Source organism: Hevea brasiliensis, chromosome 1 (genome assembly GCF_030052815.1).
Source record: "Hevea brasiliensis isolate MT/VB/25A 57/8 chromosome 1, ASM3005281v1, whole genome shotgun sequence".
Classification (NCBI taxonomy): Eukaryota; Viridiplantae; Streptophyta; class Magnoliopsida; order Malpighiales; family Euphorbiaceae; genus Hevea; species Hevea brasiliensis.
Genome location: NC_079493.1, coordinates 126,179,109 through 126,206,293, shown reverse-complemented (window position 1 = coordinate 126,206,293; position 27,185 = coordinate 126,179,109). Strand labels below are relative to the sequence as shown.

At 32.5% G+C, this 27,185-nt stretch overlaps 1 protein-coding gene across 1 annotated transcript; it reads left to right on the top strand.

Annotated features, from left to right (window-relative positions):
- The first annotated feature begins 9,894 nt into the window (after positions 1-9,894).
- LOC110667410 (DNA-directed RNA polymerase V subunit 1) lies at positions 9,895-26,161 on the top strand. The gene is made up of 20 exons (XM_021828240.2): positions 9,895-10,031; positions 10,132-10,188; positions 10,538-10,586; positions 11,057-11,195; positions 11,778-11,904; positions 12,032-12,147; positions 12,345-12,395; positions 12,794-12,961; positions 13,619-13,777; positions 13,857-15,746; positions 15,860-16,035; positions 18,349-18,409; positions 18,541-18,665; positions 19,614-19,768; positions 20,709-20,983; positions 21,343-21,516; positions 21,603-21,743; positions 21,863-23,811; positions 24,004-24,118; positions 25,535-26,161. The coding sequence occupies exons 4-20, from the start codon at positions 11,115-11,117 to the stop codon at positions 25,877-25,879; spliced, it is 6,108 nt and encodes a 2,035-aa protein (XP_021683932.2). The 5' UTR covers positions 9,895-10,031; positions 10,132-10,188; positions 10,538-10,586; positions 11,057-11,114; the 3' UTR covers positions 25,880-26,161.
- The last annotated feature ends 1,024 nt before the right edge of the window (positions 26,162-27,185 follow it).

The following is a 27,185-nucleotide window of genomic DNA, read 5'->3' as shown; positions in this document are numbered from 1 at the left end:
AATTTAGGATTTAACAATATTTTCTAGCATCATTCACAAAATGATGTTAAAATATTAAATAATATCAAAATAACATATAAAATAATAAATAATATAAATAACATTATGTATAATGTTATTATAAATCAGTGTAAAAATATTGTTAAAAATTTTAGGCTATAAAATTTTTGCATATCATTATATGGTTATTGTATAAGACATGTTGTTTTATTATGATAAATTTAATTTTAAATTATTTTTAATACTATTAATTATTATATTTAAAAAAAATATTTTTTAAATAATAATTCTAACAATAATGTTAAATAAATCCTAAAAATAATATCAAAATAAAACCTAAATTGATAGATAAAATCAAATCGAATCGAATAAATTTAATTTAATTTTCTTCCTAATTCAATTTAATTTAATTTACTACATATTTCAGTTAATTAAGCTCCAGGGCACACATAAAAATCTATGGGGGACATAAAGAAGAATGATGGAGATAAAGTTTAAACCCTAGCTCCACCAGCTTTTACTTTCGGCCTTCTTCCTTTACTAAATTCTTAATAGCTTTGTGTTTTTTTCATTATTCTAATATTTTAACGGTTTAATCTGTTGCTAGCATAGAACTAGAATCTGTTATCTGTTGTTAAGTTTTGTCTTTCACCAAATAAGTCTTATTTTATTTATCATAATCTTTCACAAATCTTCTTATTTTTATTTCTTTTTATTAATAAAAGCAAGGTAACATAATAAAGAAAAAAAAAAAATCTCATCATTTTGTGGGTCGTCATGCATGGCCATTCTTCCTTTTTGTCGTAGGCCTCTTGTTGGATAATAATTTTTAAAATAATATTATTTTTTTATTTATATTTTAATAATATTTAAAAGTTAAAATTTTTCATTCGTGGCTTTTAAAGATTAAAATAATATTTTTATATTTAACGATTAATTTAATAATTATTTTATTAGATGCTTTTATTTTAAATTATTTTATAAATAGTTAATTATTGATGATTAATATCTAAAAAGTTAACAACTCAGTTAATATTTTTTAATAATAATAATAAATCTTAATTTTAAGTTAATTAGAATCCTTTATATGATTTTTTTTTCTAATTAATTCTGTTTAAATTTCATTCAGTATTAATATAATAATTTGTGAATTTTTTCTAAATTTGCTTTGGTAAGTTTATGTTGGTAAAATTTTTATCATTAAAATTATAAAAAAATAAGTTATAGATAAAAATAAAATAAATTTAAAATATAGATATGATAAAACTCATCACCTTTATTCATAAAACGGATAATCTCGAACTCTTTTTTAGCATAGGATGAGGTCGGTTAAAGTTGTCTAAAAGCAGAAATCAAGAATATTTTTTTCCCTAAATAAAAAATTTAAAGAATGGAATATTTCCTTCTCTTTTGTTATATAAAATCAAATTTTTCATACACCATCAAATAAAAAGTTAACACTTTTATAAAAATTTAATATTTTTTAACATTTTTATTTATCGTTTATCCCACATTAATTTGAGATAAATTACAATATCTAAATGTAAAGATTTAGCAATAATTTTTGAAATTAAGTTAAACTCGATTTATTTTGTATTAGAGCCTATTCATGCTTTGATATTAAGTCACCCTCGTGAGGGAGGTGGATTTTATGCTCTGAGTATGCTTTGATATTAAGTCACCCTATATTTAGCTAAATATTTCACAGTGAAATCTTTAAGTCTCTTTTAAAAATGCTTCAGCATGCAGTTACCGACATGTCCTGTTTTGCTAATCTTAGGCAGATTTGCAAGTACTTTTAACCTAATAACATCTTTGTAAGTGGAAACTTTAGATATCAATCATATTCCTTCAAATTCAATCATACAACTAGTTTTTCAAAACTCTCTCCCATCAACTCCAATAATCAATCTGCATACATAAATTTAGTATTAATAGTACTAAAAAGGACATTTGGATTAAAATTTTTATATTTTATTTATTTTTAGAAAGATTTTAATTTTATTTAAAATTAAAAAAATAAATAATAATTTTATCATACTTCAAAGATTAAGTTATAAATTATAATATATAAATCACTACTGGCCACTTACCATGTGAAACAACTTTAACGTACCAACAAAAAAAAAAAAAAGTGGTGCTAGTCTACCACTATCTCCAAAGCTTAAAACTTTAAAGCAGCAAATTTGATAAAAAGAGAATAATATACATAGAGAGAGAGAAATTTAAAATGTTGGGTTGATATATATATATATATATATAGAAAGATTTATGTTATAAATTTTTCTTATTTAAATTTAATTTATCGTGAACTCAAAATATAAAATATATGATGATATTTATCTATTACATATATAAATTTTATATAATTATATTTTAATTTATTATAAACTCAATTTAAACAAGTATTTTCCATATAGAATCATGCCTTTCCACTAGCTACCAATACCATTGACATAGAAAAGCACTTTAATGGCTTATATTGTATAAAATAAACATGATTTTATTGGCCAAGGTTTCACCGACTGCCCTACAAGTATTACTAGCCATCATGAGAACTTTTATAGCACCACATCAACATCATATAACATTCCTTTTTATCATCCTAATTTTACTAATATATAAAATAGAGAGTATTAATTAAGATGATTTATTCATATATTAAATAGTTTGATAATAAAAATATGGTAAGTTAGTGATAAAAAAAAAGAAAAAAATGAAAAAAAATCTAAAATAATATGAAAATATTTATAATTTTTAAATATTAATATAGATTTTATTTCAAATAGAATTGAATGATAAAAAATTTATTTACATAATCTACTACAATTAGTTTGAAATTACAAGAAAAACATTAAAAATTTCCATAAATCTATTTACTATTAATTATTTCTTTATTGTAAAGAATACTTTTTTAGAGAGAGAGCAATACAAAATGGTCTTCACATTTGTTTTTCAGAAAATAGGAAAGATATTTTATTAATTGAAAAAAAAAAATTAAGTGTAAATCAATCTATTGTATTTTTACATAAATAAAATTAACTACTTGTATAAAATATAATGCAAAGAATTTCAAAAATAGCACAATAAAATTATAAAGTCAAGATTTACCAACAAAGATAGATATGATGAGATATTGCCTATAATTTATTTCAAATAGATACAAATAATGGGAGTTACTAGAAAAAAAAAAACTAAAAATAAAAGTAAAAAAAGAATGAGAGAGGTTGTCACTGGTGAACACACATAGTGGCCACTCAAAAAGGAAATTAAAGAGAGAATAAATAAGGGAGGAGAAGAGAAATGATGAGAAAGATGGGAAAAAGGAGGTTAACACTATTACTATTATATGTACCCTATTAATTATTATTGTGCCTTCAGATTTATAATTGCACATTCATTTAACTATTTAGCAGTTGCACCACTCAAATTCTTTTTTTCATGCAATTATTTCAGTAGAAAACCAACATATATAATTTGATATTCTCTTGTGCTTATAGGGTATGCAGTTCCATTTGAATTACAATTTGCTGATTTCTACCAAGAACATGAGCAAAAACACTGAGAAGTAGCATAATCTAACATTTCTATTATTCCTTACGTTTTAAATTCTGAAGCAAGTACCTAAATCAATCAATTAAAAGATTGAAAGGGGTCCATAGATCCTCCACATTATGAGGCTCCAGAGCTAAAGTATTCCCCCCCACCCCACCCCAACTTATTATCTATGCAATTTCTCTTCTTCCTGCCACGCACTCTGTACAGTAAGTTAGCAGCAAATTCTTGACAAAAATGGCATCATTAAAAGGTCTTCAGGATCATTGTCTGAAATCACTACTTCATATTTCCAATTTATGTGCATTGAATCACAGTGGAATTATGATCAGTGCTTTCAAACTTTTTCAATTTAAAGCAATGGGTTTTCGAAATGGCTTGTCTAGTTGAAATTAATGGCTTGACAATCTACCACTTTCACTTTATGATTAGGAAAGCCACATCGAGAGGAAACTACACCTCATAAGTCAAAATGGTGCATATAAATTCATTGTCGGTTTCAGGAGAGTTTTATTTTGCAATATTTTGAATTGCATATATCCAAGTGGCCTAATGTCTACTCCAGCACAACTTGGAAGAGTTCTCCGTTTGGTCTGAACTTCCATAAATATGATGGAGTTATAACGGTGATATCAAGTGTGTTCAATGCCTCATTATCTTCCGGGTAGAGAGGGCAATGGGTCGGGTCGGGTATTTTTGGATACCTAACTCAAACGAACTTATTAAAGGCAAATAATCAGATGGATTTGGGTTTAGGAATGAAGTACAAATAATGGTCAAGAATAAAATTTTCATTTGAAAGAAAAACAAATGATTCTTGAAAGTTGAAGATGTTTACTTTGAAGTATCAATGTCGAAGGGTCAACTTGACCTAAAGGGAAGAGACTAGAGAGAGATGATGACTTTAGTGAGAGCTGCAATGGCTTTAAACTTTAGGGCATATGAACCATAACTTTGCAGCATAAGTTTTTTTTTTTTTTTTTTTCTTTAAAGAAAAAAAAGAAGAATGAATAGTTGAAATGAGTTTATGCAGTCAAGTCGAAATGGCCTTTAAATAAATAAGTACCACTATCAGTGTGGATGGGAGGGCCACATGCAGAGAGAAGTCTGCAGCTTATCAAATGCCTTGTCCACTGGAGTGTGATTTGAATTGACTGCATTATGTACATATCAACACAGATTTTCCCATACACTATTATGCTTCTCAAAAAGCCTACTACCTAGTTTTATTCATCAGCAGATATTTCTTTCTATGAACAAAAGTTGGTGTTTATTTGATGAGTGTTCTAATTTTTGCCTCTCTCTTTTCCTCTTCTATGCTTGAATTAAAATATATATATATAACATATCATAGTTATTGATTGAGTGTATGCTAAAATACTATATGGTAGACAATGTGCTTGTTATATTACTTGCGCAATCATCTCTCAACAAAGTTTCTTTTGGGGCAGAGTTAGGTTCGTTTCAATTTATCAATATGACATTAAAGTTTACTTTAATCTCAATACTGAGCCACTTATAAATGTCTAATTTGCAAACTTCATACTTCATATGCTCTTGAGTATGTGATTTGTGTAATCTTCCTAATGGAGAAAATTAAAGATTCAAAGTCTAAGTTTTAAAGCCCAGAAATGGGATTTTGTGCCCTTTAAATTAATTTGCATGTACACAAATTTGACTTTCCATGATATTAAAACAATAGATTTTCAATCATAGTATTCTTCAAGTGGCTAGAGTGTGTAACTGTTAGTGTGACGTTGGAGGGCCACAATGCTGAGAAATCTGCAGCTCAACAAATGGCCTGTCTCCCAATATTGCTGTTTTATGAACTGACTGCACTAGAGAAATTGGTCTGGAACTTTCACCTGCACTATAATTGAATCACATCCAACAATACAAGATTCTACCTCCATGATGCTTTTAACCTTTTTTTAACTTTTTTATAGTTGATGAATCACACCCAGTTTGTAGCCTAGGCATTAGGCACCATTTTGAAAGCACATTGGCCCAAAATGTTTAGGCTTAAAGCTCTAAGAGTAGCTTTCTACAATGGGGGGATATGAGTTGCTTATTGCTCATAATAAAGTGTGAATCATTGTTTAGGACCCATTTATGAGCCATTCCTTTCATAAAATAAGGATAAAATAAAGAGGCCTTGTCTAGTGGAATTCACAGCAATGTGGAGGGATTTGCTCATGAGCCCAATGGTCAGAGACATTCTAAGATGCATGCATCATGAGCTGTTTAATGAGTTGAGCTCAGCCGAGTTTATTTTAAGTTTAAAAATTAGAGGTAGAATGCTAGAATGGTGGCTAGGTTGCTTCTTTGATTGTAAAGTGTGAATCATTATTTAGGACCAATAAAGAGGCTTTGTATAGTGTAGCTTATAACAATGTGTAAGAATGACTCATACGCTCATCATTTAATTGCTAGAGATAACTCCTGTAATAGCTAGCTAGCCACCAAGAATGGAACAGTGGATCCCCTATCATCCGAACAACTGTTAGATGCTGTGGTTTGATTCATTGGGTACTTTAAATGGGCTTGAGTATATGAAGGGAGTGTGAGATAGAAAATGAAGGTCCACGTGCTGAGAATTCTGGAGCTTATCAGCTGGTATGTCTCCCTGTAATGTTTATTGAACTGACTGCACTTAGGGAAATTGATCTAGAGAATTTCACTTTCACAGTAATGAATCACACACAACAGTGAATGGTTTAGTTCCATTGGTGCACTTAGGTAACAATAGTCGATCCTTTCTAATATGTGCAGGCTAGCTATGCCTAGCCAATTTCTAGGGATACTACAAGGCTGCCCATCAACAACAAATATTAGGTTGCCCCATTAACAAAATGTATTGATGTCATCCTTACATCTGATTAGGTCAGATAAATTTGTTTTTGGGAGTATAAAATTTCGTGTTTAAATTTCAATTTTAATATAAAATACAAATATAGCTGTAACATTAAAAAATTTTATTTAAACTCGATCTATTATAAATTCAATATATAATATATATTATGGGACATATAAAATAAGTGAAATCAATGGAGTTGATACAAGTGATAAAAGACTCCGTATCTCTTAAATAAGATCAAGTGTTTGATTATTGTGAATGGAGAAAATCTTTGCTATGAGCACTTTAATGAGCCTCCTCGACGCTAGTCAATCCCTAAAGTTTCGATCGAAGCAAAATAACAAGTAATGACTTCCTATCTTTCTAGTCATGATACATGAGGCATGTTTTATGCTTAAAGAATTAGTTAGTTGCAGTGTCAGCTTATACATGAAGAAAACAAGTAGGAATGAATCAAGTTAAACAAGAAAAATACAAGATATGTGCTTTCTCTAAAAACAGAATAATCATAACGATAATAAAAGAAAAGTTTCTCTCTTCTTTATTACTCTTTTTTCTTTTCTATGAAAGGAAAATGATTAGCATAGCATATAGTTATTCAATGGCAATGATCCTTGATTCCTTCCATTAATTTGCCCAAGAAGCTCAAGGAAAAAGCAAGCATCTGCATGTAAAGTGTGCATGTCAAGAAAGACAATTCACCCACGAACACATGCCCTCTATTTCCCCAACCCTTCTTCGATCTTCTTCTATCATTCAGCTACCTCCAGTCGAAATGCTATGATCGAATAAAAGCTCAATTTTGTCCTTAATTTTTTTTTTCTATATTCAATTTTATTTATTTTTTAAATTAAATATTTTGATTTAAGCTCAAATTAACCATTTCTCTATAATTTAATTTAACTTCACCTGGTTAATAAACTTTAAATTTTAGTTATGTAAAATATATAAATTATTTCCTTTAAAAAAATTATTAATCATTTATCATGAAATTCATTCGAAGAAGTATAAATTCGAGTTTAAAAAAATTTAAATTCAAATATATTAACGGTAAATTTATGTGTTATATTTTCTGGGGCTTTTTTCTAGTCAAGCAAACGGGCCATAATTATAATTAAGGCTGTCTAATACATTTTCAAATAATTTAAAATAAATTAAAGCATTTTTATAAAGCATTATTAGTAGTAAAAATTAAATCTAATAGGTAAATGATATGTCTTTAGTTATTAAATTAAATTAGATCAAGCCTTAATCCAATAATTTAATATATAGAAATATGAATTTTAAAAAAATATTATAGAATCATACGCAATTAAAAATAAACAATGATAATTATGAAAACTTTATGAAAACTATGCTTATCTTCAAAAACTTTCATCCAAACAAAACGTAAGTAAATTATTGTATCCTTACCATAGTTGCTTTTAACCAACTATGGTTATTAAGTAATAAAAAAAATCTATTTATATATAAAGTAGATAGAACTTTTTTGGCATTAGTAGGTGGATAAATTTTAGATTTTAAATTGGTGTTGCTAAGTTATACTCACTATATAGAGATTGCTATGCTTTATTATTATATTAATTGGTATCTTATATGCTAAATATTTAATTATTTTTTTAATTTTATTTTATTTTAAATTTTCTTGTAGATATATTTATTATTTTTATTATTATCTCAATTTTTATAATTAAATAATTATTTTCTTTAACAAATTAATTGTTAAACCTTAATTATTTTTTTATTTTATCAAAAATAGCAATAGAATTATTTTTCTTTAATACTCATACATCACATAATATGTATATAATTTTATCATCAATGGCAGAGTCAAAAAATTATTTTTGAGAGGGCTAACATTATCGATTCAATACATTATTTAATTACACTTATTTTCTATATATTTCTTATTCACTATATATTTTGAAGGGTTAATATTATATATTCAAAAATATCATAATATAATGTAATTAAGTTATAATTTTTTTCAAGAGTGCTAATATTTAAGAAAATTTTTAAATATTTTAATAAATTTTTTTCACTACAAATATCATTTAATGTTTCATATCTATTTAAATTAACTCTTTATAAATTTAATTATTAACTTTCCTTTTTGATAAAATTCAAAACTAAACAAGAGTATAATAATATTTTATCAAGATAAAATTATATAATCACATATGTGATAAATGATTGTTTAATCACCTATATAAAAAGGAGATATATTTTATAGTATTAATAATATTGTAACTCTTGATATTTTTAGAGCCAATCCAATTATAATATAATAATGTTACATTTCCTAATAATATTTTATAATTTAATTTTTATATGTTGATCTCAGGAATTTTTTTTAGATTATAAATTAATGCCATTTGGCAACTTGTGTACAAAATAAAATTTATTTAATTTTACTAATTTTTTATTAATTAATTATTTTATTGCTTTGAATTATATTATGTTGTTAATTTTAATAATTTCTCTACTATTTATATGTAAGTGATAAATTATTTAATAATTATCATTTAAATGTTATAAAAAGTAGCAATTATTATTATGTTATGATGTATTAATATATATTTATTTTATATGTCTATAATTTAATATAGTAATTACATATTACTATATAAAGATAGTATTTAAATTTATTATATTTCCTTAATATATTAGGAGAATATAAAATTTTTTGATAATTTAACCAATCTTAAATTATTTTATACATTTAATTAATATTTCTATTTATTTTATAGAAATCAATAATTCTATTATATTATTATATTTTTATTATGAAATTTTTATAAAAAAATTAAAAAAAATAAAAAGTCTAACTTACATAAAAAAGTAATAAAAATAAAATATAAAGTAATTGATAATAAATTTAAAAATTTATTTTATTTTTATATATTAAAATTAAAATATATAAAATAAAAATATTTATATACAAAAACTAATACTAGCCACGTCTAAAAATACGAACACGTGTAAAAGTACGAACAATTTCGAAGTCTTAATCTAATTAAAACTTTTTTAAAATACTTTACCTTCAAAAAACCTTCATTTAAATAAGTTGTAAGTGGACTGTTGTATTCTAACCATAGTTAGCTTTAATTAAATGATGGGTTTGAAAAAAAAATATCCCAATTAAAAACTTCTCCAAACAAATAATGATGATTATGAAATTTTATAAAACTATAATCAACTCTCAAAAACTCTCAACCAAATAAGGTGTAAAGTGGATTACAGAATTCTAACCATAGTTAATTTTAACTAATGGCTAGGGGTTATAATGTACTCTGAGTGTATTTAATAATTTTTATACTTTCTTTAATGGAGAAAACACCATAAAACCCATTTTATCCATTTGCATTAAAAGGTTTTTAAGCATATTAACACAAATCACCAAGGGCATCCAAGTCATTTCATCAATAAGCAACCCACCCAAGAACCCAAAACCAATTAAAAGCCAGAAGCAAAAGACAAGTTAAATTTTTATGAAGAAAAAAAAAAAGAAAAAATGAAAAAGTAATTTTCTCTGCATGCAAAGTCTCCCTCTCCAACTCAAACACTCTGTAGAAGGGAACAAAACGCCCAGTACAACACACACTTATATTTTTATGTGGTACCTTACAAATTCTCTTCAAAATTTTATTTTTTTCTTGAGCTCTAGAAACCCATTTTCTCTGTCTTGATTATCTGCGTTTTTTCACTCTTAATTTTAGGGTTTTTGTGGGTCAGAATCGCCGAGTCAAAGCTCAGAAGGAGCCGGAATTTTGCAGGTGGGTTTCGTTCTTCATGATTGCATTTGCGTTTTTTGGTGTTTACTAGCTGAGAGAGAGCAAGAAAATGCATGGGAAGAGAGAAAACTGTGACATAGGATTCTGGGTGGTTAGTTTTCTCAAACTGGAGGAAACTTCACGGCACAATTGATGGTTCTATTTTTTAAAATGACTCATTTTGTGTGTGTGTGTGTGTGTGGGTGTGAAGTGAATGCAAATATGAGACATTTTGGGATTTATTGCTTATTATCTTTGCTTTAGATTTCTATATGAGACAGGGTTTTACTTTTTCCCTCTCACGTTTATAACAAATGCATTTGCTTTGGTTTGTCTATTTTGCTCTTAAAAGGTGGTGTTTGGGTGTTGACAGCAGCGGAGGCACTAGAGGAATTTTGCAGGTAATTTGGGTTTTTTTTTTTCTCGTTTCCCATTTTTTTGTGTTTTTAGTCTCTCTGTGTTTTTTCTGTTGAGAAAGTTAAGGGAGGGGAAATGGACAGAGCGCGAAAATGCAGTTTTGTTATCATTTGGCCTTTGAGCTAAGAGAACTAAAAATGAAGAGCATTATTCTGTTTCTTGGCAAAACTGGTTTCAGTATTATAATTCTCATTTAATTTGTGTCCCTGCATGTGGGTTTTACTCTAATGAGTTGAATGCTCCATTTTTGTTTGGGTTCATACTCTGGGGTAATTATAAAAAAATGTCATGGCTTCTAATACTGTTTTCATCTCCTTTTCCTTTTAATTTTGTATGTTCTTTTGGTAAATATTTGTTATTTGTTTACCCGAATTAATTTGTTGCTGGAAGTTGAACCTACTTTTTTCGGTATTGCTGTACTTTCCGTCTTTCCCTTTGTTTGTCTTTCTGTCAGATCTTTTGGCACTCATCATCTTTTGTTCTCGGCATAATTTTCTGTTGCTAATAAAGAAATGGAGGACAATGTTCAATCTACCATTTTGGAGGGGGAGATAGTTGGAATCAGATTTGGTTTGGCAACTCATAAGGAAATAGTAAGTATAATTCTGCTTTTTGTTGTTTCCTTCTTTAACTTGAGTCATTTGCTTCTATGGTTGTATCCTTAAATAATTTATATGAAATATTCATACATAGAGCTACATATGTAGTCTATTGGTCTGTTACTTAAATGTTTATTTTCTGGCTTTTTCTGTTTTCCTACTATTAGTTTTTTTTTTTTTTTTTTTTTTTTTTTTGGGGGGGGGGGGGGGTAGCTTTTTTGGTGGGATAAGGGGCACATTAGTCACCAAAATCTCATCAAACAAAGTTAACTTTAGTTATGAAAGATTAAAAGACTATTAAAGTTTTAATAATTTAGTACTTGAATGCTTATTTGTTATTATTATTTTTAGTTTTATGTTATTTGAAGTTTGATGGAATATTCATATTTATTTTATTATTTTTTTTTATTTTTTTGCGCCTCATCTCGCTCTGGCGTGCGCCTTCGCCTTGCGCCTAGGCTCTAGGACCCCTTGGCGCCTTAGTGCGCCTTGAGCCTTTAATAACTATGCTCGTAAACCTTTTTACTGTTTCAAAATAGTATCATGTAATTTTTGTTGTTCTCCATTGTTCGACAGTCTACGGCTTCTGTTAGTGACTGCCCTATAAGCCATTCTAGTCAGCTTACAAATCCATTCCTTGGCTTGCCGCTTGAATTTGGTAAATGTGAGTCTTGTGGCACATCTGAACCTGGAAAATGTGAAGGTAAGTCAAATTATTATTATTCTTCTATAAATTAAAAGCAAAAATAATATGACATTGATAATTATGCTATCACATATTATTTTGAAAAGTAGAGTTGAGTATTTTGTTTTTCTTTTGACACTTTCAGGTCACTTTGGTTATATTGAATTGCCAATACCAATATATCATCCAAGTCATGTTAGCGAATTGAAGCGGTTGTTAAGCTTATTATGCTTAAAGTGCTTGAAAATGAAAACAAACAAGGTATTTTCAGATTTAGCATTCCTCCAACTTTCATTTAGTTTCTTAATTTTGCGAAGAGCAAAATTTGTTTGTCAACTCATGATTTAGAGCTGCAATTGGTTAATGTATTTGTTGAGCACCTTGTAACTTTATGCTATATACCATTAAGATTTTGCTTTTATGTAATAAGCTTGATCTTAATAGTTTATAACTTGCAGTTTCAGGTTAAGAGCAATGGTGTGGCTGAACGGTTGTTTTCATGTTGTGAGGTGAGCATAAGAGTTTCAAATTCTTCTCATGTTTCCTCTTGGCGTTGCAGTGCAGATTTTGTGGTTACTAATTGTATATAGATTTTTTTTACTGCATTTATAAGTTATAACTTTACTATGTGAGTTTGTTCCTTGTTAAATTTGCTATTATACTCGTTCCAACTTCCAAGTTCTTTTTATCTGGACATATTATCTTTTGGGGTTAATGTTTACTTTGTTTCCATTCTGTTGGTTACTCTATCTTCTTCCTCTTCATTTAAAGCATGCATATTTTTATAATTTTAGCAATTAAGATGACTTTTGCAATTTGGCATGCAACTTCCTATGTTAAAAATGTTCTGTGATGTTAGTAAAAGGTTTATGCCTTGAATTTCTTAAATTCCCCCTCTTTTTTGTAGGAGGCTTCTCAAATTTCTATTAAAGAGATTAAAACAACGGATGGTGCTTTTTTTTTGAAATTGAAGCTACCATCTAGGATGAGATTGAGAGATGGTTTTTGGAATTTCTTAGAAAGATATGGTTTTCGCTATGGTGATGACATTACTCGAACGTTGCTTCCTTGTGAGGTTTGTTACTACTACCTCATGCTTTATGTTTGATATTTGTTATTGTGGCACTATATGGTTATTTTTTGTTTTTGGGAGGACCATAGGTGGTTTACTTTCTTATGAGTTTCTACTTCACTCTCATCTCGCCTTTTACTTATGTTTGTTTTATTTGACAAGATTTTGTTGTTTCCTTTTGATACATAAATTCCTGATCCTTTTTTTTCCGTGCTTCATAGTTAATTGTTTGCCATTTTCTATTCATATTTATGTGTTTACTCTCAGCAATAGGTGTTTGTCTGCATTTGTTTCAGTCACATTATCTCAGTGAAGTAGCGACTAATGTTTTACTTATTCACTACATCAATGAGGGATTTTTTAATGCTTCTTTTGGCTTCAGTGAGAGTAAAGAGCCCTTGATTAGTTTCTGTATTAAACTTGTTGTATAGCTATGGCTTCAAATCTTAGAACAAAATTCATACCCGTCCAAGCATTTATGTTTCAACATATGCTTGTTGATACCAAGTTTTATGGAATGTAAGACATCCATTTCTTTATTTTAGATGCAAATATGAGCTTGCTTTTTGATACAATTCTTTTCATTTTTCTTTTTCTTCTCTATGTGCATGTGTCTTATACATGGTGGTGTTGTGGGTTTTTTTATGCAATATGTCACAGGTGATGGAAATGCTTAGGAGAATTCCACAAGAGACTAGAAAAAAACTTGCTAGAAAAGGGTATTTTCCGCAGGATGGTTATATCATGCGATATATACCAGTTCCACCAAACTGTTTGTCAGTTCCAGACATTTCTGATGGTGTTAGTGTCATGTCCTCTGTAAGTTGCATACCTTTTTCCCTTAGTTATTATATTTATGGTTGAATTTGGTACTTATTGCTTCCATGTTGCGTTTTAGGATCTTTCTATATCCATGCTTAAGAAAGTTCTTAAGCAAGTTGAGATAATCAAAAGCTCACGATCTGGTCCAGCAAACTTTGAATCCCATGAAGTTGAAGCCGTTGATTTGCAGTCAGCAGTCGATCAATATCTTCAAGTTAGGGGTACTGCAAGAGCATCTCGGGATATTGAAGCAAGATTTGGGGTACACAGGGAGTCCAATGATTCCTCAACCAAAGCATGGCTTGAGAAAATGAGGACTTTGTTCATCAGAAAGGGTTCTGGATTCTCTTCGCGCAGTGTGATTACAGGTGATGCATACAAACGTGTGAATGAGATTGGGATCCCTTTTGAAATTGCTCAGAGAATCACGTTTGAGGAGAGGGTTAATGTGCACAACATCAAATATCTTCAAGAGCTTGTGGACAACAAGTTGTGCTTGACATACAAGGATGGATCTTCCACTTATTCACTCAGAGAAGGTTCCAAGGGACACACATTTCTTCGTCCAGGTCAGATTGTCCATCGGCGAATAATGGATGGAGATACAGTCTTCATCAATAGACCCCCGACAACACACAAGCATTCTTTGCAAGCACTGTCTGTTTATGTGCACGATGATCACTCTGTGAAGATCAATCCTCTTATTTGTGGGCCGTTAAGTGCTGATTTTGATGGTGATTGCATTCATCTATTCTATCCTCAGTCCCTTGCTGCGAAAGCAGAAGTCTTGGAATTGTTTTCAGTTGAGAAACAGTTGCTTAGCTCTCATAGTGGCAATCTGAATTTGCAATTGACCTCAGATTCTCTTTTATCGTTGAAGACCATGTTTAAGGCATACTTCTTGGACAAAGCAGCCGCTCAGCAATTAGCTTTGTTTGTATCATCTTCTTTGCCACAGCCTGCCTTATGGAAAGTTCACTCTGGCCCATTTTGGACTGCTCCACAGATACTACAGACTGCTTTGCCTTCTCAGTTTGACTGCAATGGGGAAAGATACTGGATCAGTAAAGGGGACATTGTAAAGGTTGATTTTAGTAGGGATATCGTGCAGGCTGTTATTAATGAAGTTGTGATCTCTATCTTTTTTGAGAAAGGTCCTGATGCTGTTTTCAAGTTCTTCAACTCTCTGCAGCCTTTGTTAATGGAAAATCTGTTTTCTGAAGGTTTTAGTGTTGGCTTGGAGGACTTCTACATATCTAGGGCTTCCATAGAGAGTATTCATAGAGATTTGAATGTTATTTCTCCTTTGCTTGGTCACTTAAGATCAAGCTACAATGAGCTGTTGGAGTTGCAATTGGAAAATCACATCCGGCATGCTAAACTACCAGCTGCAGATTTTATTTTAAGGTCTTCTTCCCTGGGTGATTTAATTGACTATAAGAGCGATTCAGCCATGACCAAATTAGTCCAACAGATTGGCTTCTTGGGCCTGCAAATTTCAGATAGGGGGAAGTTCTATTCTAAAACATTGGTTGAAGACATGGCTTCTCATTTTGAGAGCAAATATCCTTCTGATTTAGTTGATTATCCATCTGCACAGTATGGGTTGATTCAAAGCTGTTTTTTTCATGGGTTAGATCCGTATGAAGAGATGGTCCATTCAATATCTACAAGAGAGGTTATTGTTCGCTCATCGAGAGGATTATCTGAACCTGGGACTTTATTCAAGAACTTGATGGCTATCCTTAGAGATGTGGTTATTTGTTATGATGGAACTGTGAGGAATGTATGCAGCAATTCAATCATCCAGTTCGAGTATGGAGTAAATTCTGGAATTAAGGCACAGAGTTTATTCCCTGCGGGTGAACCTGTGGGTGTGTTAGCTGCAACTGCTATGTCCAATCCTGCATACAAAGCAGTTCTTGATTCCACTCCAAGTAGCAACTCCTCATGGGAGTTGATGAAGGTATTAATGCTTATTGTAAACTAATGTTTCATTCTGTATTTCTGTTAGCTGTGGGTTTTGCTGTATCTCAGTGTATGTGATGCATCTTGCTTGTCGTTTTTTCTTCCTTTCAGGAAATACTTCTTTGCAGAGTTAACTTCAAGAATGATCTTACTGATCGCCGCGTCATTTTGTATTTTAATGATTGTGATTGTGGGAGAAGTTACTGTCAGGAAAAAGCGGCCTACTTGGTGAAGAATCATTTGGGGAGAGTCATTCTTAAAGACATTGCAGAGTGTTTTATGATCGAGTAAGTTGTCTGTACCACTGTACCACTGTATTCCTTGGTGCATGATGTTTGCGGATGATATTGTTCTGATAGATGAGACACGAGAAGGAGTCAATAGAAAGCTAGAGCTTTGGAGAAGTACTCTAGAGTCAAAGGGTTTTAAGTTAAGTAGAACGAAAACAGAATACATGCATTGTAAGTTCAGTGAAGGCCAAACTGGTGATAGGGAAGGAGTTAGTTTGAATGGAGTGGTACTGTCCCAAAGTAATCACTTTAAATATCTAGACTCAGTCCTTCAAGTAGATGGGGGATGTGAGGAGGATGTTAGTCATAGGATTAAAGCCGGATGGTTGAAGTGGAGACGTGCCACGGGAGTTTTATGTGATCGTAAGATTCCCAATAAGTTGAAAGGAAAATTTTACCGTACAGCCATACGATCGGCTATGTTATATGGTAGTGAGTGTTGGGCACTGAAAGAGTAGTATGCGTCTAAGATAAGAGTTGCAGAGATAAGAATGTTAAGGTGGATGAGTGGCCATACTAGACTAGATAAAGTCCGTAATGAGAGTATTAGAGAAAATGTAGGAGTGGTGCCAATTGAAGATAAGTTGAGGGAAGGGAGATTGAGTTAGTTTGGTCATGTGAAGCGTAGACATACGGAGGCTCCAGTTAGACAAGTAGAGCACATTAGGTTAGAGGATAGAACGAAAAAAAGGGGTAGACCTAAATTGACTTGGAGGAGAGTAGTACAACACGACCTAGAAGCATTACACATTTCTGAGTATTTAACCCAAAATCGTTTAGAGTGGATAAAGCGAATCCATATAGCCGACCTCAAATTTTTAGGATAAAGGCTTAGTTGAGTTGAGTTGCACTTGTATTTATTTATGTGTTCATTGTGTGCTATAATTTATTTTTGTTTTCATTGTGTGCTATAATCATCTTTGGGCCCTGTTTGGCTGAGTTTTAGGATTAAAAAAACACTTTTCAGAAAAAAAAGCACCATTTTAAATGCTATTAAAAAAAAAAACAGTTTAGAAAAGTTGTTTTTGTATTTTAGTGTATGGTTAAAACGTATCAAATTTAATATTTTATATTTAATTCATTTTTAATATTCTCTAATTAATATATTTAAGAAAATGCTTTTCTCAACAACAGCTCTAATAGCAATACCAAATAGACCCTTAAACTTGTTTTCCATCCAATAATCTGATATCAATGTTGCTGATTGTTGTTGACCATGTTTTTGGTTATAAGGTTTTGTTATGCTCTTTACATGCTGTAATTGTTAACTAGTCATTATTATTGTTTGATCCATGGTAAAAGATATGTTAAGCTTTTCTTTTAGTTCCATTAATTTTTATATGCTAATGCTATTGTTGCACTCGTATGTGCTGGAAGATTCTGATAATTTGCTATTGATTTTGATCAAGGTGAAACCTCTTTTTGACTGGGGTAGTAAAAGTTGATAGAGCTTTTTGTATCTGTTGAATCATTTTTCATAATTCTTCCTTAATCGCTATTTTTGCTTTCTTGCTTATGTTTCTTCTACCTCGTCTTGTTTTTAACATCTTGTTACAACCCAGGAACAATCTCAATAACAAGTTTGCTGGGTGAAGCTAGTTCCACACAGGCTCAAATTGTTACATTATTTAACTCCAAGGCATCCTTTATGTCCTCTATATATTACTTTGTGAATGATATTTTTTTTTTATTCAAACATTTTTTATGGACATCGTAATAATTACTAGGAACCTTGCTGCTATATATATATATATATATATAGTACTAAACTGTTATTTCCTTACCTATATTTTTCTAGTGGTGACGGTTTCGCTGTTTCGCTCTCTCCCTGATCAATCATATATATTTATTGGTTTATCTTTTGATGTCAAGCCCTGAGTTATTTATGCATGATAATGCAGCAGAGATATATTACTTTGAATTTCTTCAGCCAATCTCACCTTCCATGGTTTGTCTTCGTTTGGACATAAAGCTTGCTCCTACTGACCTTTAATTTGTGCAATGTGAAAATATAACTGCAATATTTTAAATCACTGTGCCAGGTGTAGCTTAAAATACATGAGTGGTACCAAATTTCGTCAAAAGATATTGAATAATTTGGTGGCTATGCTATTATTTGAAAGAAAGAATGGAAGTTCAGTTACTTATTGTTTTGGTTCAAGGACTATGTTTTGTCAAATGTGCCTTTTCTTTTCAACAATATGATGCTCTTTTGGCTACCAATGCATCATATATACCATGTTGTACCCTTTTTTTGGTTCTATCTTTTTACTATATCTAATTAAAAATCTGATGACTTCTTCTGAGCAGATACAAGAGGCGGCAAACAATAGCAGATGCCAGTCTCGTTGGCCATATTCATCTCAAAAAGGTCATCTATTTGGTTCCCAAAACATTACCACATTTAGTGGCATGTTTTATATATGAAGTCTTTGGTTGCTTGTCAGAAGTTGAACTGCTTGTCATATTCTTTTTGTTACTGATTGGAACTTACATGAACAGAAGAAGTTGCAAGAATTGAATGTGGGTATGGAAGTTATTCTTCAAAAGTGCAAAGAGACGATCGCTTCATTTCGAAAGAAGAAAAAGCTTGCTCCTTTATTTAAAAGGATAGAGGTGTCTTTCAGGTTAGTTTGTCAGTTGCATTCAGAATTGGAGGTTAGTTTCGATAATGAACATTGTGAGATGATGACATTTCATCTTGAGGAAGAGTGGTGCTTCAAAAGTTTTCAATTTGAACCAAGCAGCAAATTTGCTTGATATTCAATCAGATGGTAAAATAATGAGATGATGATAATATTAGAATTATATCAAATGTTCTAATTTTGTCACATACGTCTGCCAGAATTACCCTGACATGAAATTTAGATGTAGATATGGTGTGTGGGTAAAGCATCCTTTTGTGTGTGTGTGTGTTCATGTGCTGATGAGTGAAGGGGGGGGGGGGGGGGGGGGAAGGGGGTAGTGTGCAAGTCCTATGTTTTGGGGCTAGTCTCCTGTTCCCTTGGGCTATAGGTTAGTTATTTCCTATCTGTCTTATTTCTTGTCCTTTTCTACTATTTACTGTGCCTATTTTTTCTCTTGGAAATTGACCAACGTCACGTTTGTCAGAATGTTTCTTCTTTTCTGTTTTTGTTGGTTTCATGGCTGTAACAATTTCTTTTATTCCTTTTTCATAATTAATTATTATTACCACTGGATTACAATAATAGGGGAGAGACTTCAGAAGCAAAGAGGAAACAAAGTTATTAAACTAGTATTATGAGGACTACAAACCAGAAATCGACCATAGTTGTAAGGGTTAACAATCCCGTCATTTGTGTCCCTTGGTAGATGCTTGTCATTTTGGCCAAGAACTCTGCCTTTGGTTTTATGGATCAAGGAATCCGATCTTGAAACCTTTTTGACAAAATGCAAATATCTATTGCCAGATAAAGCATTTCACTTGATTTTAGTTTCAGCCTGGCATGCTTGGTTGTTTGCGTGGATGTTTGTTTAAATTGTTTATGATTATTACAGCACTTTGAAATTGCTAAATATAATCTTTCTTTTGATTTATACTTCCTTCTTTGTAGCGAATGTTGCTCTTTCCAGCAATCTTGTGCTGATGAGTGGTCCAGCATGCCGTGCTTGATGTTCTTTTGGCTAGACCATGATATTCATTTGGAGAACATTTCAAATATCTTCTCTGATGTAGTTTGTCCAGTCTTGTTGGAGACAATCATCAAAGGTAGTTACTTTTTTGCATTTGAAAGATCTTTTTCTCTTGCTATTTGGAAATGCTTTTTGAATGACTGAATATTAGATTGCCTTTTGCTTTTTGGGATAAACATAATCTATTTAAAAGGCTTTAAGATAAGGGGGGAGTTAGAGCCCTCTATATGCAGTATGTGCTCTGGGTGCAGGTGTTCAGCCCTATCGTTACATGTGGTCTGTGGTTGGCTGCATGCATCATTACGGGAAAGAATTAAAAAGTGAAGGAAAAAAAAAGAAAAAGAAAAGGAAAAATGAGTTTGTGGGCAATGAGGTGTTGTAGCACCCAAAAGTACGAGTAATGCATACCAACTCCTGTTCAACATAACCTAACTTGTATGAAAATCTCAACAAGCTAGCAGTTCAAGAATTTATCATGGGATGACCTGTCTGATGAGAAAGAGATTGAAGACCAGATATCTTAAGCAAATGAACAGTGTAGTGAGAAATAATGCTCCTTTTTCTCATCTCTTCTGCTCACAAATGCCAGCTAATGATAATCTTATTTCTCCTACCTATTCTCTCAGTTGTGAGGATATGCTCAGAGGTTGCAGTATTGTGTGGCTGATAGATTCCCATGGGATGGCATTCTAATACTTTCTGTCCTGGCCCCTTTAATTGAATAAAAGTTTGCTTCTCAGTTTGTCTCTATTGTGCTCCATCCTCTTCTAATCCACTTGTTTGAACATAATTAGCAGACAAATTATGTAATAAAATTTCCTCAATTTTCAGGCAGAGTAATTCAAAAGGGCTATGTTGTTACTCAATAACTTTTGTGGTTCCATAAACCTGTTTAACATATAATATAGTGATTCAAAATTTTGCTATGATTATATTAACCTATAGTGTATGAGAAACATGAAGGTTTCTAGAGTCCATCTTTGCTGAATCATAAACTCTATCCCTAAAATGGACAGGTGATCATCGAATTTCCTCTGCAAACATTATTTGGGTTAGTCCAGATACAACAACTTGGATAAGAAATCCTTCCAGGACTCAGAAGGGGGAACTGGCCCTGGATGTTGTTATTGAGAAATCAGCTGTTAAACAGAGTGGTGATGCATGGAGAATTGTCCTAGATTCCTGCCTTCCTGTTCTTCATTTGATTGATACCACACGTTCTATACCATATGCGATTAAACAAGTTCAGGAATTGTTGGGAGTTTCTTGTGCATTTGATCAAGCAGTTCAGGTATTATCCTTATCTTCTTACTTTAGTTTAATTTCTACATTTGCATGTGGAGCAGTCTGTAGGACTCTCCCATTCGCTTCTTTTCCTCTCCAACACGCCCACTAACATACCTTTCCATTTTGATCAAGCACTTCTGCTATTCCTTTTGTTTCTCTTCATTTCTTTTGTCTGAGTTTCTGGATTCCTCCAACTGATCATTCTTCTTTTATTTGACCAATGTTTTTTGCATTTTTATCATGTAGCTCGTTACTTTTCTTCTAATAAACAGAAGTCCAATTTACTGCTGGTTTTAACTTAGGAATACTTTCCTTTGTCTATCTATTCTCTGAAAGGACTTGACTTTTTGATTGATTTTGCAGCGCCTCTCAACCTCAGTAACAATGGTGGCAAAAGGTGTGCTCAAGGAGCACCTCATTCTCCTGGCAAACAGCATGACATGTGGTGGAAATTTGGTTGGCTTCAATTCTGGTGGCTACAAATCACTATCTCGCTCATTGGATATCCAAGTACCATTTACTGAGGCAACACTCTTTGTAAGTATTTTTGTATTATTTTGTAGTCCCTTGAAAGGTATTTAGAGCAATCTGCTAAATTTATCATCCTTGTTTATGGATGACAGACCCCAAGAAAATGTTTTGAGAGAGCTGCAGAGAAGTGTCATGTGGATACTTTATCGAGCATAGTTGCTTCTTGTTCGTGGGGTAAGTGTGTGGCAGTTGGTACAGGATCACGATTTGATTTGCTTTGGGACCAGAAGGAGGTATGGTTTTCCATTCACAATTCCTTTCCAAAAGCTGTTGTAGAATTGCCGATGAATGGTTATGCTTCACAGTTATTTTCCATATACGTGATTTCAATGTTATCATTTCTCTTTTCCAGGCCTGTTTGAATCAAGAGGGTAGAATAGATGTTTATGAATTTTTAAATATGGTGAGAAGTGGTGCAGATGGAGAAGAATCAGTCACTGCCTGTTTAGGTGCAGAAGTTGATGATCTTATGTTGGAGGATGAAATTGACTGGAACTTGTCTCCAGAGAACAATTTTGGTTCTGATAAGCCCAGCTTTGAAGAAACTGATGAATTTCAAGAAAAGCCCTGGTCTAGCTGGGGAAGTGATATAGCTGAAACAGAAAATGCACTCTCCACAAAAGCCCAGGAGCAATCTGACAAGTCCAGCGGTTGGGATACTGCAGCTACTTGGCAGAAAAATGCAAATGAAAAGACAAAAAATAACAACGATGAGACAAACCCATGGTCTGGTTGGGGAACAAGGAAAATGGAAGCATCTGATCTCCCTGCTATGAAAGTGCAAAAAAAATCTGACCTGTCCAGCAGTTGGGATACTGCAGCTGCTTGGAAGACAACTGTCAGTGGAAGTACTGAGAAAAATGGAGCTGAGGCAAACTCTTGGTCTGGTTGGGGAATGAGGAAAACTGAATCACCTGATGCCCCTGCAATGAAACCTCAAGAAGAAATTGGGAGGCCCAGTGATTGGGATGATGGTGCTACCTGGGAGAAAAGGGCTGAAGATGATGTTCAGTTGGAGAATCATAGCACAACTGTGTTGAAGTCAAATGCATTGTCTGGTTGGGGTGCAGAGAAAGCTAGAATGCAAGATACCATCTCTACACATCAAGAAGAATTTGCAGGTTCCAGTGGGTGGAACGCTGGTACTTCCTGGGGGAAGGGGGGTAAAGATAGTGAGAAAACAAATGAGTCAAATACATCAAATTCAAATTCTTGGTCTGGGTGGGATAACGAGGTACCTGAGAATCAGTTGATATCTGGTAGGGTTTCTTCAACTGCTGAAGACTGGAGTAAGGACAAACATCCAACTCAAGCAGTTCAACATTTGGAATCACATGTCAACAGTAGCAGTTGGGGGAAACCCAAGTCACCTGAAGTTTCACGTGGCTGGGACTCACCAAAAGAGTCTGTTAGAGCAAGAAGTTCCCAAGGTTGGGGCCTGCCAGATTCAGGAGCAGCCAAGTCACCTGAAGTTTCACATGGCTGGGGCACGCCAAAGGAATCTGTTGAAGCTGGAAGTTCCCATGATTGGGGCCTGCCAGATTCAGAATCAGCCAAGTCACCTGAAGTTTCTCACGGCTGGGGCTTGTCCAAAGAGTCTATTAAAGCAGCAAGTTCCCAGGGATGGGGACTGCAAACTTCAGGAGTGGCCAAGTCATCTGAAGTTTCACATGGCTGGGGCGCGCCAAAAGAATCTGTTAAAGCAGGAAGTTCCCAGGACTGGGGTCTGCCAGATTCAGAATCAGCCAGGTCACCTGAAGTTTCACAAGGCTGGGGCTTGCCCAAAGAGTCTGTTAAAGCAGCAAGCTCCCAGGGATGGGGACTGCAAACTTCAGGAGCTAGCCCTGAAGTTTCGCAAGGCTGGACCTCGCCCAAAGAGTCTGATAAAGCTGCAAATTCCCAGGGTTGGGGCCTGCCAAATTCCAGAGCCAGCCCAGAAGTTTCACAAGGCTGGGGCTCAGCCAAAGAGTCTGTAAAAGCAGCAAGTTCCCAGGGTTGGGGCTTACCAGATTCAGAAGCCAGCAATGGGAGTGATAGGCAACAGCAATGGGGACAACAAAGTGGAGAATTTAAGAAAAAAAGAGCTGAAGGATCAAGAGGTTGGGGTTCAAAAAGTGGAGACTGGAAAGGCAAGAACCGCCCTGCCAAGTCACCCGGAAATGTCCATGATGATTCTAGTATGAGTGGGATGTTTACAGCAACCAGACAGAGGTTGGATGTGTTTACTTCTCAAGAGCAGGATATTCTCTCTGAAATTGAGCCATTAATGCGGTCTATCAGAAGAATAATACATCTATCTGGGTATGTTTTCTATATTGTACTCATTATTCATTAATTCCTGTAGACATATGATCCAGTTATTATCTTGTGTAAACCATAATGAAGCGTATTTTCTAACATGATGGAGAAATTAAATTCCTTTGTGTAACCATTGCACCTTATTCTGCATAATTCCACCTTTTTAAATACTGAATAGGAAATTCTGTTATATAGGTACAATGATGGGGATCCACTGTCTGCTGCTGACCAGTCATATGTACTTGATAATGTCTTCAACTATCATCCAGATAAAGTGGCAAAGATGGGTGCCGGCATTGATCATGTCACAGTATGTATTATTGACTACACTTTTTGCCTTTTTGTGTGTGTGCGTGCGTGTTTGTGTGTGTGTGTGTGTGTGTGTGTGTGTATGTACTCTTTTATTTATTTATTTTTTTTAAATGATCTTCTCTATCATTATGCTGCATCACATTTAAGATGCTTTGCTTCCATGCCTTGAATAAAATAATGATAAATTTTTTCCATTTGTCAATGCTTTTGCCTGGTAAATTTCTCATTATTCATTATCTCAAAAAGGACAACTATTTGTTGGAGTTTTTCACAGATTTTCTGGACTCACCCAATGCACTGAACCCTATTTAGACTCCAATAAGCTTAAGCTGATTGCCTGATTGCATTGACAGCATCATTCTGTTAGATAAAAATAACAGAGTGGAGTTATTTCACTTACTAGTATAGTTTTGCTGTCTCATGCTGTCTATATGAATTTATCTATTTTCACTTTTACCTTATTAGTTAATAACTCTCATTTCCATTTAGCAGCAGATATGATCTTGTGGAAGGATATGTTACTGCCCACATATCTTTTATTTCTTACTTGCACTCCAGGGTGTAACCATTTTCGTGATAGTGCTTAGGCCCATCTAACATCTTAGTTTGCAATTTAACTTGTGTTATTGATGGCATATTGGCATGTAATTGATCCTCTTTACGTTCAAATTGGTCTAGTGCGGAAGTAGCATCTTGCAATTTGATTTTGCATGGCATTTGAGATCCTGCTCTCATCCAGAGAGATTGTAGCACATTGACATTCTGTTGCTGATGTTAAGTTGCTTTTCACTTGGCTTGTGGGTATGAGGTCAACAAATTACTGTATCATTTATCAATTTGTTCATGATGTCTATAGACATGGTATGTTCTCTAAAAAAAGAATCAATTTGGCTGGTTGAACCGTAAAAGTGATGTTTCTGTTTGGTGTTTGCTGGATGACCATTGGCAAGTCATGCTTGAACTTACATTCCTGATGAGTTGAATAATACATTTGCCTGTGAAAATTGTATTTGAATTTCAGTCAATTTACATTGGGGGAATTGTGGATGAGGGGCAAGTGATTGGTGGGACTCTATGTGGAGTGACCTATTTTGTCCTTTAGAATGGACCTACCAGAATGCCTTTATCTGCATGGACACCCTATTCTTGCTTTCATTTATTTTCTGGGAGGAAATCTTCTGCGTGTATTTTGTCAGATTTGGAGATTACAAAAGGTGTAAGGCATGATAACTGAAAACTTCATGCAACTGTTTTTCCTTTTTTTTTTGCTGTCTGCATGAACTCTCATTTTTATGGCATTGGGATTGCTTAATAAGATATTTATAACATACATCTTTGCATTTGTATTTTTGGGAATTTTTAATGCATAATATAATTTGTCAATAGTAGTGAGCCTTGGGTTTTGATGTAACAGGTTAGCAAGCACAGCAGTTTCCAGGAAAGCAGGTGCTTCTATGTCGTTTCAACTGATGGTAGCAAACAGGATTTTTCCTACCGTAAATGCCTAGAGAACTTCATCAAGGGGAAGTATCCTGACTTGGCTGAGGAATTCATAGATAAATATTTCACTAAACCTCGTGCCAGAAGCAACCGCCAGCAGCAAAACTCTGTTTCAGAGAGGACTGGGGATGAAAACCAGCAACAAAACCCTGAATCAGGGAGAACTCTTGATGACAAACAGCAGCAAAACCCTGCATCAGAGAGAACTCTGGATGACAACCAGCCGCAAAACCCCATTGTGGAGGGAAATGCAGAATGACAATTGGTCGTAAGGTCATTAGTGTGCCAACATTTTCTGAGATATTTTTTCAGATGCAGACATTGGTATCATCTGCTATTTTGATTTGTACAGATAAAGCAGATGTTTCCTGTTCATATCTCATGTGAATTATACTTTGATCACTCCTTGCGAACTGCCATTTTTTCTGCAAAGGTGCAGTTCTTAATGTTCTTGTTAGACAGCTAGTGATCTAACAGTAGACCTGTTAATTGAAGTTGCCTGTCGATAGCAATATAGTGAAATATTTAGCTTTCTAAGAGATTTTCTGGACTCTCACTTGTTCTTTTCTTTTCCGTTCTGATCTTTTAACAGGTGTTGTAGTTTTTTGGAATAAATTATTGAAAAAAAAATTCAAAAAAATTTTCACAAATTATGCATGAATTTTATTTCATTTAATTTTAATTATTTTTTTAAGTTGAAAGAATTGAATTATTTTATTTTAAATATAAAAAATGATAAAAAAAATTAATTAGACTGAATTCTTATAAAAATTATAATTTTTTAAATAGGGGATTGCATTTCCTGAAGTACTAGGCTGGATAAATAAATAAGGAGCATTAATGGATGATTATAAAAATACCTTTTTTGGTAAAGTGGAGTGTGGGTGGGTATATATATATATATATATATAAATCAATCAGGTGCATTTAATAATTTTTATTATCATAATTTATAAAAATCTTTCTTTATCATAATTTATAAAGAATCCTATAATAGTCTGTTCAATATCTATTCCAAACCAATTTTGAGGGGGGGAGTTTTTATTTTTTATTTTATTTTATTATTGTTTTCTGCTCCCTTCTAATACTCATATAAATGATTTCATCAAATAGTTAAATGGCCATTGAAAAGAGAATATAAGTAATTGAAAATGCCAAGCTATATAATAAAATTAATCATATCCATAAAAATTAAAATTATGATTATCTCAATAAAAAATAATACTTGATTTATTAAAAAGACTACTTTGCTTAAATAATTCATCCCACCAAAACTACTCTCCGATTAGCTTTTTTTAAGTTCAGCTAAAAAGACTACCCTTTTGACTAAAATATATTTTTATTAAATTCTAATTAAAATTCAAATTAAAATCAAAATTTAAAATTTTATAATTTTAAAAATTATTTCAAAATTTATAATTTTAATATCATTAAATTAAAAAAAAAAATTATTTTTACTAAAAGCTTATTGGTGTCCTGTTCAAAGAATATTCCAACGGGTCCCACCTGCCAATTCATGCATGTGGGCTCCACTTGCACAAGAGTTCTAGCGTGGCTGTCATATC

What these genes read in the sequence shown, in the direction of transcription:
- LOC110667410 (XM_021828240.2), top strand. Translation starts at nt 11,115, where the DNA reads ATGGAGGACAATGTTCAATCTACCATTTTGGAGGGGGAGATAGTTGGA. An exon ending in TGAAAATGAAAACAAACAAG is followed by an intron (nt 12,148 to 12,344) that starts GTATTTTCAGAT and finishes TATAACTTGCAG; the next exon opens with TTTCAGGTTAAGAGCAATGG. An exon ending in GCCATATTCATCTCAAAAAG is followed by an intron (nt 18,410 to 18,540) that starts GTCATCTATTTG and finishes TTACATGAACAG; the next exon opens with AAGAAGTTGCAAGAATTGAA.